The following is a 15,986-nucleotide window of genomic DNA, read 5'->3' as shown; positions in this document are numbered from 1 at the left end:
GACTAAATTCATGCAGAAGCCCGCCTACTGGGCTTAAAGGCTGACAGAGTGTAAAGAATTTCCTTTCAAAATGAGGAATACATGAAGAAGTAACAAACACCGTGTAATACATACACACACACGAAACACACACACACGATACATATACACACAATATTATATATTATATGTATGTATACTCATAATAAAAAGCATAATAATAAAAAATCGTATTTTAGTTACAGCAGTTACAACAGTGGGCAGCTGATCATGTTATCGGGGTCCAGGGTGTATGAAAGGGTTAAATACTTTTGATGAATGTGCTCTTGTGGTAAAAAAAAAATAAAAATCATCATCATCATCATAATGACACGCAAGATTGCCCTGTGATTGGCTGGGGATCATTTCAGGATGTACCCCGCCTCCCACCCAACGTCAGTTGGGATAAACTGCAGCGCACATGATTTAATTATTGTGCAATGAGGATATGTTTATTATTTTTAGAGTTTTTTTTTGTTTGGTTGGGTTTTTTTTTTTGCTTCTCTAGCAAAAACACAAAAGAGGGGAAATATCAGAACAAATAATTGTAACTCAAATGTATTAATTTATGACAATGTATTTATCTTGTTTTAATTAAAAATGATGCTTCTCATGTTTAAAAAAAAGTAAGGATAACATCATGTAATATAAATGTTACATTTTAACTTTACTTTTTAAAAATCTTATTTTCTAGTTTAAAAAAAGGTGGAGGGTAATAAAATGTAATTGTATTTAATTTTAGTGCAGTGTGGATATTTTTCCTGTTTTCAAACAATAAAAAAAAACCTGCGTCCTTGGGTAAAAATACAAAAAAGTATCAAATTTAAAATGTCAAAGATAATACTGTAATTTGTTTTGTCTTTCAATTAAAATTTGAAAGGACGAATCAGGATATAGTCAAAGTTAGTTCTACCTAAAAAAACAAAAAACAAAAAACAATCACCATGGTGTCGCGTCCATTCACAGGGACTTTCTCCTCCACATCCAACATCATCAATCCCCCCCCCCCCTTCCTCTCTTCCTCCAACAACAGATGCCTTTAATCCGTCGGATTACGTCCATGAACAAGGTCACCCTCGCCTGCCACGAATCGGACCCGCGCTTCTCCATGCTGTCACTGTTTGTAATCCATGCATACCCCCCCCCCACCCCCACTCCACCCCGTCTCTTTCTTTCCTCCTTTTTTTTTTGTGGGATTACAATCAAAGGAAACTCAAGTGGACTACCTGCCAGATTGAACACAACACACTCTGCATACACTTTCATCCAAAAACTGTGTGTGTACTCAGTCATGTGTGTGTGTGTGTGTGTGTGTGTGTGTCAAATCCGAAAAAGACAGTAAAGGGACTCACCGAAAAAGATGCTTCCCTCCATAGCTCCTTCACGCTTAACTCCGTGTCAGTGTGTGTGTGTGTGCAGCATGGTCATACACTCCTTCGGCGTGTGCGTCTGCGTGTGCGCGTGTGTGTGTGTATACGCGTGTGTTCACTCCGGCGTCAATGCTCGGTCTGCAAACTGCACGAGGAGATCCCTCTCTCTTTCTATCTCTCTCTCGCCCTGCATTCCCCCGGCCTCGCTCGTCTCCGTCTCCTCCTCCTCCTCCTCCTCCTCATCCTTCCCCTCCTCTCTCTCTCTCTCTCTCTCGTCTATCTACATTTTCCAGCCTCTCCTCTCCCATGAGGTCTCTCATCTTTGTTTTATGTGTCAACCAAGCCTCTCGCGCTCACTCACCTTTTTATTTCATCTCACTTCTGTTTTTTTGTTGTTGTTTTTTATTTTTATTTTTTAATCCCTTAGATGTATCTTTACTTTCCTGGCTGCTCTCCGTTTTTTTGGGGGGGCGGAGTGGAGTTGTGGTCTTATTCTGCACACTCGGTGCCAAATGTGATCTCATAACAGTAATAAACTTTAAATGCAAAGTGGTAGATGAGTGCAATGTATCCCGATGGATTTTCTCATGCACTCCAATGCACAATATACATGCATGAAAGCACAATTAAGTGTTCAGGGGTTCCTTAACTGTGATGTGCGGGATTACATTTGTACAGTGAACGCCCGTTTATTGGCAGGGTGACATTCCAAGTCCGGTTGCAACAGGTGAAAATGTGATCGCGACACCATGTTTAGAAAAAAAAATGTACAATTGACAAAAAGGCAGGTTTTTATGTTGTTGTTTTTTGGGCTGAACTTTTAAAACGTGGTAGAAATCTCTCCAAAATGACAAAAGTTTTTGCTTCACAGCTGAATGGCAGACTTCCTGTTTCTTTTTGGTCATGGCGTCTTGATACCTTTTTGTGGTTGAAGCCATGATAGATCTGCTTACCCGCTTTTTTTGTTGCCGAGTAAAACCAGCACGGGAATTTTGATTTACTTTTTTATTCGTGGGGTGACAAATTGATCTTTGAAGAATCGCCGCAAAACCCCTAAAATGGCTACTTCAAAGCAAAACGGCAGACATCCTGTGTCTTTTGAGACATGCCTTTTTGAGAGTTTTTATGGGTCTCTTCATGACAGACATGCCTACCCAATTTCCTGAAGGAAATCGGCTTGGAGGGCAGATTATTGTTTTGTTTTTGTTTTTAATTCCATGGAGTGCAACAACAACACGTTGGCCTTTGAAGGGATGCCAGGAAGAAACAACCAAAATGGCTGCTTCAAAGAAAAATGGCAGACTTCCTGTGACTTTTCAGGCTTTGCTACTTTGACTTGTTTGAGGGTCTACATTACATTGCCAAGCGAAAGTAGCATCAGTGGCTGAATATTTTCCGCGAAACTTCCTTAAAGCCCCTTCAACAAAGGATTAAGTGCATTTTAGCGACACTGTGAGCATCTTGGTTGTAATTGAGCTAAATGCTAATGATCTGTCTGTTTGGCAAGGTCATTAACGCGCACATATGGACCCCTTCCCTCGCCAATATATCGGCCAGTGTTTGATTGACGCCTTTGTGCGGCAGGTGGCGGCTAATCTTCCACAAAATGGAGCTAATGATGATGCTGGTCGTTCAGCAGCTACTCGGCTTGGCCGTTTTGGATTTTACAACCCCGTGACGTCGGCTGTCATCCATCACGTTCACCAATATTAGACAGCTGCTTCCAGAAGGTGGGAGGAGGAAAAAAAAAGTTACACTTGCTGCTTAGCGTTAAGAGCACAGCTGCTTATTTCCCTCCGGAGTGACTGCAGACCAAAAGTAAGCAAAAAAAAAAAAAAGAAGGGTTCATGTGGGACTCACCAGGTGGCCTTGCAATAAATTAGCGGTTTTGACGTACGTCATATGGTAACTCTGACGAATCGAAGAAAAGTAATGCATGGCAATTATTTTTAATTCAAAAAGGGAAACGGTATATTACTGACAGACTTAAAAAGCGGGAGTTGGAAATGACAAAATCAGATTAAAAAATTAGTTACATTTGCATCGACACAGTAAAAATGATTGAAAAAAAGAGGGGGGGGACGTGAAGTGGACACACACAGCAGAGAATCCATCTTTTTGAGTTGAAAATCGTTTTTCTAATGTCGCAAACAATCAACATTTTTATCAGCCTCTTTTTTTTTCTGCAATCTCATGAAAGTCAACAATGCTGTTTATCGTGGGGGGGTTTTTTTTGCTTGGCAAAGTAATTCAAGTAAGCATTTTTGCATGCAACTTTTCATATTCTTCAAACTGTCACCGCAATACGACAACCTTATCGCAAACACACTGCGTGACTGATGTTGATGCAAAGGCCTTATCCGCACCGGCTGCGAGATTGTTCCTCGCCATGTGAACGCACGGAAGGAAAGAGATGCATTCGTGTGAAAAATTTTACATTTGTGCTCGTTTAAAAATAGATTTGCCTTGTTTGTGCTCGTCTGTGTATCGAATCGTCTTACTCATCACCTGTTGAGCTTGGTTATGTAAGCTTTAGAATATTCTGATGTAGGTATGTGCTGCTTAACCCTTTTGTGCACCCTGTAACCTGATAACATGATAAGCTGTCCACTGTAGTGACCGCTGTCCTTGAATGTCACGTTTGCGAGGTGGTGGTGGTGGTGGACCCCAAAAAGCAGGCAGGAGGGAGGAGCAGGGTGTACTTGACAAATTGTATTCATAAAACACAGAAAACTAAATCCAAAACAAAGTCCTAAGAACAAAACGAGTCCAAAGTAACAAAAACCATGGCAGAAACTAAAAACTCTCGAAAATAGAAACATGACCGAAACATGACTGAGAACAAACATGACAGTAGCAAACAAATAGCAACAATGACCCGACACCGAGTGGTCGTGCCGGGAGTCCTTTTAAAGCAATAATTGCATAACGACCAACAGGTGTGCAGCTGCAGGAGGAGCCCTACAGTGCCACCTGTTGGTCACAAACAGAATCATGACACTGAAAGGGTTAATATTTTTCTCATTAAAGTATTGAAAGGTATACAAATGCAGAAATTAAATACAGGTACAACCTATTTTTTTTCTTTGACTTTATTGCAGCAAAAGAGGTTCTAATTTTTCAAAAATATTGATTGATTTTATGTTACGTTTTTTTTTAAAAGTTGCTGACTAAAATTTTTAAACTATCTTTTGACATCAAATTATTTGAGATTTATTTTAGATATTTTCAATACAAATTTTCACGCCATGATTTTTTCAAGTATATATTTTTATATTTCAATATCAAATATAATTTGTTTCTTTAATATTTTTATTGGTGTCTCATTCTATTTGAAATTATTTTCATCAAGAAAACGACAATTCAATGTATTTTTTTAAAGATAATTTTGTACATGACTGAATTTTTTTGCATGTTGTCAACAAAAGAAAACTCTAAAATGAACATCCTTCAACTGAAATAATTGTTCATTTGTACATTGTCAATAAGATTTTCATCTCAAACATTTTTCATCACTCCAGACAGATATATTAATGTGGAACCACTCAAAAGTTCTTCTAAATCATGTCAGCAGTTCAGACAACAAACGTGTCATTTCCGCAAATGTGCAATCAGCGATGTTGTTGACGTAAGACATTTTAATCCTCAATCAATCGGACGCTGTGGCTCTTTGATCTCCTTCCCAAGTCTTCAATGGTGCGATCATTCGCCCAAATAATAATCAATTAACAAAATAATCAGTCATGACGTGCGACGTGTTTGTTGCGAACGCCACACCAGGATTGCAAAAGCTCTGTTTTGCTACGCTGCTTGGTATTCCCGCGCAGGCATGCTCACACACACACACACACACACACACACACACACACACACACACACACACACACACAAGTGGTGTGATTGGTCGACTGTACCGCGAACGCTGAAGGTCAGACAGAATTGACCGATTGGAGCCCGAGACGACGCTATCGACTACAAATGAGATTCTTTTCTTCATCAAATCAACACACACACACACAGGCCCGCTTGCACGCACACAGATGTCCAGCAGACACCCTGTGACGTGTCTCCGCTCCAATCAAAAACCATCTATGAAATGTCTGTCCTCTGCCAGCTCAGCGTTTCTCAGCCGGCGGTTCCCTTCAGCCTTCTCCGGACAGCCATTTTGCACCGCGCGCATTTTCTATTCATCCTCAATTGCCAGCAGCCTCATTCTTGTAAAGACCTTGATTCCGTAAGCGTTTATTTATTATTTTATTTTATTTTATTTTATGGGCCTTATTTGTCTGTGTAGTGTCGAGGAGCGTGTTGAACCGCATGAATTTTCATAACCATTTTTCTTTTTTTTTTTGTAAATTATTGATGAAAAGTGTATACTTACTGCACTGTTTATCCAAAGGCGTTATTAACCTCGACTCAAAGGCGTTATTTGTCATGGCGGTAAAGTAGCGTGAAGACGGCGCCTGAGTGACGTAGAGCCCGGGATACTGCATTAATCCTGATGTCACTTTCATGACACTTTTCATTAGTTTGAAGACGACAGGACCCGTGCAGCGCTCGTAAAGGAGACGCCAGGGAGGGGAAATTCGGCCTCCTGAGGGAGCTTGTTGACCCCACAAAACGGAATAAGGCGCTATCTTGTTCACAGAATGATTCTGGGAGGGAAAGATTACAACAATCGTATGCATCGCTTTTATGGTTTTGGTCGTCTCTGGTGGAACCTCTTAAGTCGAAGGAGATTTATTGCGGGACGTTGGTCAAAAACCCCATTTGTTTGGACATCGAAACCATTTTTGATACCTTATAAGGTGTTTTTGAAAGTAAGGACTACGTAACTTGACTTGTCCAAGTAAGAAATAATTAAAGACAGCTCTTCAATAGAAAAAAAAATATATGTATATAATTTTCGTTTGGGTTTTTTTCATCATTTTTTTGCCCTCTTTAGTTCACGTTCTCTCTCAGAAGTGATTTTCGCCTGGCGTTTTGTAAAGAACTGATCCAAGGACGTTTGCTTTTGTCGGCTTTTAACAATCCTTTCCAAAATGTCCAAGGCAAGCATCAGCATAGTGAGCGATCGCCCAACCGGTGAACACTTTTTCTGGGTGATTTACGTCAACCTATCGGAACGCCTCATGGCCCAACAGGCGAATGACGAGGGCGCCGCATAGACACAGATCTGTCTATCTACACCCGTCGAACATTTAAGAACATACAAGAGCTGCCCTTAAAAGGAAAATGGCTGAAAACAGAAACCTTTCTCTTGTTGCGTATACGATCTTTCCCTTGACGTACATTTGAGGCGGTTCTTGTTCTCATGCAGGTGCTCCGGATTGAGCGTTTGTATTCACTTGTCCACGCTGATGAGTTGGCTGGCGTACAAAATGGTGTAAGGCTGCGCGAGAGCTGCGACTGCTGCACCCTTCAAGAACGTCCCGAAGTGTCACTTCACGTTTGCGTGAGATTTATCCAGCGGCCGTCACGGGGAGAACATGCTCGTGCAGAGCGCGCGGAGGAAAAATACAGCGCTCCCGACCAAGTTCCAACACAATACATTGTGGATTGTTTTCCAACACAATACATTGATAAGTCAATCTCACGATTGACTTAAATCTCGTGGGAATTTCACGAGTCTTGTATGATTTGTGTGTAAGTCTTGTGAGAATGACGTAAGTCTCACGTGTTTCGCTGGAAAGCTCAGCAGATTTGAAGAAGTGATTCAGCAGAATTCTGAAAGAACTTAGATGAAGTCTTTGCGAGGGTTCTTTTGAGGTATTATATGATAGTTTGACGTAAATGTGAATCAGCCAGAAAAAGTGTCACCAGTCGGGCGATCGCTCACTATGCTGATGTTTGCCTTGGACATTTTCGAAGGATTGTTAAAAGCCGACAAAAGCAAACGTCCTCGGATCAGTTCTTTACAAAACGCCAGGCAAAACCCCTTCTGAGAGAGAACATGGACTCAAGAGGGCAAAAAACGATGAGGATGCAGTTAAAAGTTAAATGACCATCATTTTTATTCTTTATTCTTTGTTTTTTTACATTATGCACAATTCTCATTTATTGTGCAATAATCTGATCGTAACATATATTTGTTACATATTTTGATGCATTTTTATGCTTGAGAATGAATTTTTCGGGGGGGGGGGGGGGGGGCTTGGGACGGATTAGGGCATTTACATGGAAAACGCGTCTCTACTTACAACATTTTCGAGTGAAGAAATTTCTTCCAGAACCAATTAATTTCGTAAGTAGAAGTACCACTGTATAATGACAATTGAGATGCCGAAATTTGGACGTAGGGGCATTTGTGTATTTTTTTTAAAATGAATATGGGTAGATTTGTACTCCCGATACCACAAGTTAGTACTGCGTTCAGATTACGTGTTCTTTTGACTGCAGGGACCTTTCACTGGAGCATCTCTGCTCTCTTCACATGGGATTTGTTTGTGACATGCACCCCTTAACCCCGCCCCTCCCCCCACGGTCCCCACTTAGCCTGTTGCAACTGAAGACTGACTTCCCACCGCTTCCCCTCCATGTGTTTCTTATCAGCGGGGCGGCCAGATAAGCACTCGTACCTGGGGGGCCTCCGGGCTGGGAGTGGATCGGTGAAGACTGGAACAAGTGGCAGCATCTTCAAACTATTCTGGCTGTTTCCATTTGCAGCTGTGAGTCATCTGGGATGGAGCAGCTGAGGACGTTATTAATGCAGGAAGATAGCGGCTCGGCGGAGGCAGGAAACCAAGTGTCCAGTTGCTGTGAGATTGAGAAACAACATTTTAAAAAGTTTCACAGCCTTGTTAAACTCGACAAACTTTTGACCCTTCGCCTAGCTTGTTTTATGTATATTTCTTTTAAGCAGAGAGGATCAAAATGTCCTCACAATCCCCCAATCCCCTCCCCTTTTTCATCAACGACCAACCCTACGCTTTGGCGTAATTGGAAGCAGACATCGGAATAAGTTGCAGCGCCCCGGATGGCGGATGTGATTGCTAGCAGGTGGTCCTGCACACGCTCGGACGTTGGAGAACATGACGGCACGATGTAAACAAGATTGTCGTATATTTAAAAAAAGAAGGAAAAAAAACAACAAAAAAGTTTCACATTACCTTGCAGTAACTCGCAGTTCGTAAAAATGTTTTGTCTTACAAGAATTGATCACTTTTTATGCGATTTAGAGAAAGTCCCATAAGATTTGGCAGATTTTCTCTCTTTTTTGCATGATTCAAGTCTTACGAGATTTTGTTTGAGTCTTGTAAGATTTGGTGGATGACTTGACATTCCAACCGGTCTTAAAAGATTTAGTTGAAGCAATTTTTACCAGATTCTGTGGACCTTTTGTAAAGCGTAAGGAACCCACAAGTGAGATTTAAGGAAACCTCAAGCATTTCATCGCAAAATCTGCATGATCTGACTAAATCTCATGAGATTTAGCCAAGAATTTGTGAAACTTCAAAAAGTTTCACAAGCGAAAGCGCTGCAACATTTGGTGACCCGAGTTGATCGAGTGATGGATGACCGACTCAGTACATGAATCATTTTACCGTCTCGCTAGTTTTTGTGAGAGTTTTGTTCTATTCGATGAAGTCTTGTGAGATTAGCGACAATTTTGTGATATTTGATGAAGCCTCTCATCAAGATTTAAGAGGCCGTTTTGCAGCTCCCGCCTCGGGTATGGCGGCTTTGGGCAGCTGGCGACCGGCTTCGGAAACCGCTGAGTGAAGTCGATGAGTTGTTGACTTAGAGGGGCGGCCAAATGCATGACAGCTCATAGCGGTGTGGGACTGTTTGGGACTAAAGGAAAAGCGCCACTCGTCTGCCAAGTGATAACAGCTTTTCATTTACTGTTTTGCTTTGTGGTGTGCGCAGCAAGCTGCTTGAGGACGACGTCACAAAAGGGGAGGAGCAGCCACACGGGGAGAGGCGGGGTTTTCAGTGAATCGAGCGTCTTATTTACGGGCTCGAGAAGTAGCCACCGCAAAAAAATGAATATTTCACAAGAAATTAGGCCGCCATTGTGCCAACGGTAATATATCATCATATGTATGCCTATATAGGAACCGTGGCATGAATTGGCCCCTTGAATCAAGTCAGGGCACTGGTTAAGTTGCGGTAGCAGTGTACAAAACAAGAATAAATTGCAGAGCCAATTTTGATCGTCATTGTGTTGATGTGAGCACGTAATGAAGTGATTACACAGTTACCACAGCCCTCTGAAGACAAACCAGAACCACTATGCGGGCCCCCCGACGAAAAACCACTTTGACACCCTCTGTCTTAGATCATGTCTTTGTATAGAAATATTGTCAAAGTGTTTTTTTTCCCCCATGTAATTGCAACTGCGTCTGAAGTCAATCAAAGCTGCTGTCGTGATCTGACTTCAAAGCTCGTCATCATCTCCCAATTTTGATTTCGCCTTTTGTCTCGGCCGCCTCACATCATCGGTTTTCCGCGTCTTTGTGCAGTAAAGCTCTTTTTAGTCGGCCGCCGAGCTTTTGACTCTAATTTGTGCTCGTTAGACGGCAGCGATTGTGCCTTCCCTGGAGATCAATACCTGCGTTCGTCCGTTCGGCCGCGTTCTGCTTGACAAGCTGCAGGGACTGATAACGAGGATGAAGGAAGAAGAAGAAGAAGCAGTGGGAGATTGCAAGGAGACGACTTGTGCAGAGAATGACAACAAGTTCAATTTGGAATGGCTTTTATAACGTAGGCCCCCAACGCAACCCTTTTTGTGGACTTTTAATTAGCGCGTGCATGAAACCACTTGAGGCTTTCAATGTTTGGGTCATCAAAAGCTTCAAACTGATAAAGATTCATGCGACTCTCCTTTAGAAATCTCAAACAAATATCGTTGTTTTGAAAAATTAGCAGAGTAGGGAGGTGCATATTATTATGACCATTTTTATTCTTAGCCAACCGGGCGAGACCATCCTTGTTGGAATTCACTTGGACGACATTTCGTATAATTGGAATCACCTCAGCGCTGATTAGAAAAGTCTAAAAGGTGACGTGGAGAGTGTTGTGGCACTTTTAAATGAATGCAATCTGCCATGCCGGCGTCACTCTTGAAAGGCAATTAAAAGAACAGCAAAGACTACCTTGTCCAACAGGTACTTGTATTGTCACGTGAATTTTTGGGGAAGCAACAAAAAAAATTAAAGGGAAAATATGACACTATCAAACTTGAAGAGCTTGGCAAGTTCCAATTCGCACAAGCTTTAAAAATCCTCAACATAAAAGTAGGACTCTTTTTATACCACTGTGGCTTTATTCTTGTGCGAAAAAAAAGTGCAACAATGACATTTATGCCTCACATGAAGTACTTCTCTTACAATAAAAACTCCACTCTCATCACGTTCAACACAACTGTATTGACAGAACGTTGCAATTAGGTTTTACATTTGAATGTGGTTCGTTCATAAGTTAAAATGTGATAAATTTGTCCAAGACAAAAAAAAAATAATGGACTCGGACAATTGCCTAAACCAGGGGTGTCAAACTCATTTTTGTCGCGGGCCACATTGTAGTCACAGTTTCCCTCGAAGGGCCATTATGACGGTGATACCGTATAAATGTTTAATCACCTCCTCATATTATTAAATATACAGTATGCAATTAATAGGTCACTATTTTTGAAATCAAAAGTCGAGACAGGAGAGTAGTTTGTTGCACTGTTGTTCAAGTTTCTGTAATAATGTAAAACAAGAAAATGCTCGCAATAGCTCAACATGATTATTTAATACATATGACAATTTGAAATTTTGGTTCAGACTTTAGCAAGCATCATGGAACTTGACATGCTTGATTTGCTTTCGCGGGCCACATCAAATGATGTGGCGGGCCAGATCTGGCCCCCGGGCCTTGTGTTTGACAATTGTGGCCTAAACCATAAGGCACAATTATTACATTTTAAACGTGACAACCTAACCGTCAAATGGAACTTAGCACAGAAAATTTGACCCCTTTCATGCACCCTGAAAGCCGATAACATGATAAATCATTCACTGGAGTAACGGCTGTCCCTCAAAGGGTTAATGTGATTTCTCCAGAATGTGGTATACCTTCAAACCGGTTCCCATCCCACACTTAATTGTGACTTTATTGTTGTAATATTATGACATATTTATGACCCCTGGTGATATTTCCCCAAAAAATGGTAAAGAGTCACAACAGCGTTTTGCTTTAATAAAGACACTGCAGATAAACTTAGTTGTAGTTTTTTTCTTCATGGAATATGATTACATATTTCACTAAATATGATGACTTTATTCTTGGAACATCGAAATGTAATTCTCGTAACACTGACTTTTCCTTCAAAAAAAATTCCAAAACAAAAAAATTGATGATTCACAGAAAATTGTGACTTAACAAATATATCTCTCTAAGTGTAGAGCTGATTTGTTTGTTTGTTGGGTTGGTTTTGTTTTGGATTTTTTTTTTTTTTGTGCATGAAATGTCAATCAAAAATGGAGTGTTGCTACTTTGGTTCAACAAAGTGCCTCCAGATATCCTTGGAGTTTTTCTTCCAAAAAAGTATTTTCCCACGAAACATTTCAACAAAACTCAGTGTTATTTTTTTCTACGGCTGAAGCTGCCGCGTTGTTCTTGAATGACGAGTCAGTCGAAAATGGAGCCGGGTGCTACTTTGCTGCAGACAACCTTGGAGCTTTTCATTCCAATATCGATTAGCGCATAATGGTTGCACGGTGATATCATCGTTATCATTGGCAACAAAATTGTGATTACCACCCCTGCTTTGGTAGCTTGACGATCGGGTCCCTACGCTCCCTCCCTCGTGACGATCCAACTTTCATCGAGTCCGCGTGCAAAAGCTCCCCGGTTTGACAGTCTAATTGGTCACTGCTGTGTTTCCCGGTGACCTCCTTCCTTAATGCTCAGCAAAAATAAAGCAAGACTGGTGTTAAATCAAGTCTGCAGCAGATGGCATCTGACTAAACAACTCCCCATTTTACAAGGAACGCAGAGAGTAAACTGTGGTTTTGTGTAACTCGTAACCCGCGGCGAAGCCAACTCAAGGCCACTGGAGAGCGGATTAAGACGAAGGACAGGCTCTACGTGATCCACTGTGACTCAGCCAATCATCTGACTCTTGTTACGCTGAAAGCCAAGGCAGGCATTAGCGCTGGAATGTCACCAGCTACATGCTGAAAACGGCTTCCACTGGAGTTGGGGACAAAGTGTGCGGGGACAAATTAAGTCCTCCGGGCCCCGCTGTCTCTTTGCGGAAGAGAGCAGGGAAGTCTCATGACGGTGTGATTGTATGGAGGGCGGTGGTGTGAAGTAACTAAATTCAGAAACTCGGATACTCTATTGAAGGTCAAGTTTTGATAAATCTGTTCTTGATTACAGTGATCCCCCGCTATATCGCGCTTCAATTATCGTGGTCTCACTCCATCGCGGGTTTTTTTTCCCCCAAAGTACTGTATTCATAAAAAAATGCAGAATGACTCAAAGGTTTTGTACATGGCTGTACTTGATTGGTTCCCAGCGTGACGTTGACCAATGACAGCACGGGTGGATTTATCCTGTGAGCTGATTGGCTGTGCAGCCCGCCCAACAACCTCCCTTGAGTCTTATCACGTAAGTTACTCTCTGTCAGTGTCTCATCATCACTGGGTGCGCTCTTGTGCATGTGTGTGTGTGTGTGAGAAAATATGATTTTGTGATACATGCCTGTGAGTGTTGTATGCTCCGTTTGAATGCCTTGCCGCTCCGTGTGTATTAAAGTAGCAGCTGTTTCATAATTACTCTTTATGCTAATTTCCATTGCGTTAGCATTAAGCTAAGTGGATGCTTGTTCGATAAAATTGCATTGCTTAGTTGAACACGATGGTAATATTTGATATTTACGTCTCTTTTTGTGCGCCAGTTTTACAGTAAATTCAGACTAAGAGACTAAAAAAATTGTCTTTTAGTGATTTTTACAATCCCTTTTTTAAAACTAAAACTACAAAGCAAACGTGTTTCGGAAACAGTCTCTGAATTTTGTGAATTTCACCTGTCATGGATATGGAACGTATCCCTCACAATAAATGGAGGTTCACAGTCTCTGCACTTTACGTAAGTATTATATTACAACCATTTACTTTTACTCCGTATTTTTAAAAAACAGACATCTGTATTTTCTACTCCTTGCTCAAAATATGCATGTTCATTTTTTCAACATCGATCGATGGATTACGATTTTGGCACGTATAAAATGGTGGAGCATGAACCAGGGAATGTTAACAACGACATAAAAGATTCATGTAAGAAAAATATTCCGCATTCATAGTCTTATTTGAGAGAATTTTTTTGGATGTTGTAGGCTATAAAAAAAAAGTGAAAACCACCAACATTTAGCATTCAAAATTTGTTTAACCTGAAAACACACAAACAGCTAAATGTATTTTTTTCTTTTGTCCTCATTGGCTTATTGAACATTTTTTGTTTATCACTGTGTAACATAAACAAAGCTATGACGATATGTTGTTTTGATCGTTTTTTTTGTTTTTGTCCGAACTCATTTACTTTTACTTAAATGAAGGAATCAGAACATCTACTTTTACCACAGTTTTATATCCCGCGTGACTGATCATCTGACTTGCATTTCTGGGGTTTAAATGCAATCCCGATGTCTGGCGTTCCCACTGAATGAGAAGTGACATCATCATCAGAGGATGAGTCCAAGAAGGCTCTGCTGACAACAGACACCGCGTCCAAAACTGTCAAATCATCAAAGACACGAAAAGATCCACGACACAGCTCTTAATCCATTAATCAATCAATCAGGATCAGGGCTTGGATGACAGCCTTTTGGATGAGCTTTGGAACTGAGCGTTGCCAACTTTGTGGCAACAGTTTGGGGAAGTTCCTCTTCTGTTCCAGAGCAAAGTCCATCAAGGCACGCTTGGACCGGTTTGGTGATGAAGAACACCGTTCGGATGAAATCAAATGGAGATTGGACCTCACAAATTGACACAATTCCTCAGGCACGGGAGCCTACAAGAAAAATACAGACTGAACTGCGAATGAATCCCTCTCTCTATGTATATCTAGAAATGGTTGTTTTGATAGAAGCATGTTACATGAAGTTCTTGGGGATTTTTATCCTACGCTAGCTAATGTTTTTCATTAAAAAAATGTTTGGGTGCGGATGAGGATCGGTCATTGCTGCATGTTCAGTCATTGTTCACTCATCACACAACACAAAACGTTGCCATGTATAATATATTTGCTTCTACTCGAAGAAGACATCAAAAGGGGTGTTCACACGGCACACATTTGCTCCGGCGCTGCACCGATGTATTTTGTTGCGATATATTTTGCACCGCAGCAAATTGTGTGGAGCGTTCACACGTACAAAGCCGCTGAGCGTGTCTGCACCGGCACAGCGTCGGTGCAGCCCCACTTGCCTTCACACGGCAGTTTCTGCAGCGGAGCAAAACGACAGAAAACAAATGAGCTGTCGTGTTGGTTCTTTTTAAAACGTATACACAACTCAAGCGACTACTGGACAGGCACGTCCTTCTCCTTCTCGGTCTCCGTGCCTTCTGCTCGAGAGTGACCGCCCCCGAAAACGTAAATCAACGATGACTTCAATGACACTCAGAAAAGCAAAAACGTAATGCGCCAAACAGAAAATCAAGAGAGGAAATCACAAAATAAATTATATGGGGGCGGGGGGTTATGAACACACAACAAAGGAACAAACTACACAAACAACTCCGAGACAGTCCAGTCTCCTACAAAAGGAAAGATGTTACCAGCCAAGTCTTGTGTCGTTATTAAACAAACACATGACGGAAGTCCGACAGAGCGCGAAAGCAACGCATTCTCGCCGTACGTAAACTCTTCACAAGCATTTGCTCTGGAGCAAATTTAACCCAGTTGCGTTCACACGTGCAAATTTACATCGGTGCTGCTTCGCAAACGAGCATTTGCGCCGGAGCAAATTTTTAAACCACCTCCCTGTGGTGGATCAAATTTGGTCCGGTGTAAGCTGTTTTCCGGGGCTACGCCGGAGCTAATTTGCACATGTGAACGCTCTACTGGGGCAGCCCCGGCGTAGCACCGGACCAAATCTTGCCGTGTGAACACCCCTAATATTTCTAAGCGCAGCACCTTTCACCACCAAAGGCAATTACAGTTGCCTCCAGGTTGCGGCAGGAAGAAATACTTCACAAGACGTAAATTCACGGCGCATGCACCTCAGCCATGTTCACCTGATTCCTAACACCATCATGTGCTCGGTGAAGGCACTCAACAAGTAACTTGACATGATGGAACACTTGAGAAAAGGAAACTCTGGTATTTACAGCTTGAACATAGTCAGCTATTGCGGGAGAAGTCAACTTTACATTCCCATCTGAGGGAGTGACATCATGTCATGAGATATATATCTATACATACTGTATAGATATATATAGATATGTATACATTTGTAGATATACAGTATATATTACACACACACACACACACACACACAGACACACGTATACAAGTAGCTCTGTTATGTTACGTGAAATCTTCCTATGACGTAGCCAAAGCTGGACTGTCGCCATCCGCTCCATGTAACTACTAAAGTAACTTTGTTTC

The 15,986-nt window shown here is 41.5% G+C and overlaps 1 protein-coding gene across 3 annotated transcripts in view; it reads right to left on the bottom strand.

The window, feature by feature from the left end:
* The window catches only part of znf385d (zinc finger protein 385D), a 102,311-nt gene that overhangs the window by 46,335 nt on the left and 39,990 nt on the right, over positions 1–15,986 (bottom strand). For 2 of the 3 annotated variants that reach the window (XM_086112901.1, XM_086112902.1), the window contains exon 1: positions 1,371–1,592. In XM_086112901.1, coding sequence (XP_085969027.1) covers positions 1,371–1,392 — 22 coding nt within the window. In that variant the 5' untranslated portion in view covers positions 1,393–1,592. Of the gene's footprint in view, positions 1–1,370; positions 1,593–7,966; positions 8,145–15,986 lie in introns of those variants that run through there. The other variant, XM_086112903.1, reaches the window with a different exon arrangement.

The sequence above is a fragment of the Hippocampus guttulatus genome, chromosome 6, assembly GCF_054856545.1.
Source record: "Hippocampus guttulatus isolate MCC_2025c chromosome 6, RoL_Hgut_1.0, whole genome shotgun sequence".
Taxonomy (NCBI): Eukaryota; Metazoa; Chordata; class Actinopteri; order Syngnathiformes; family Syngnathidae; genus Hippocampus; species Hippocampus guttulatus.
This window is presented reverse-complemented; position numbering and strand designations above follow the sequence as displayed.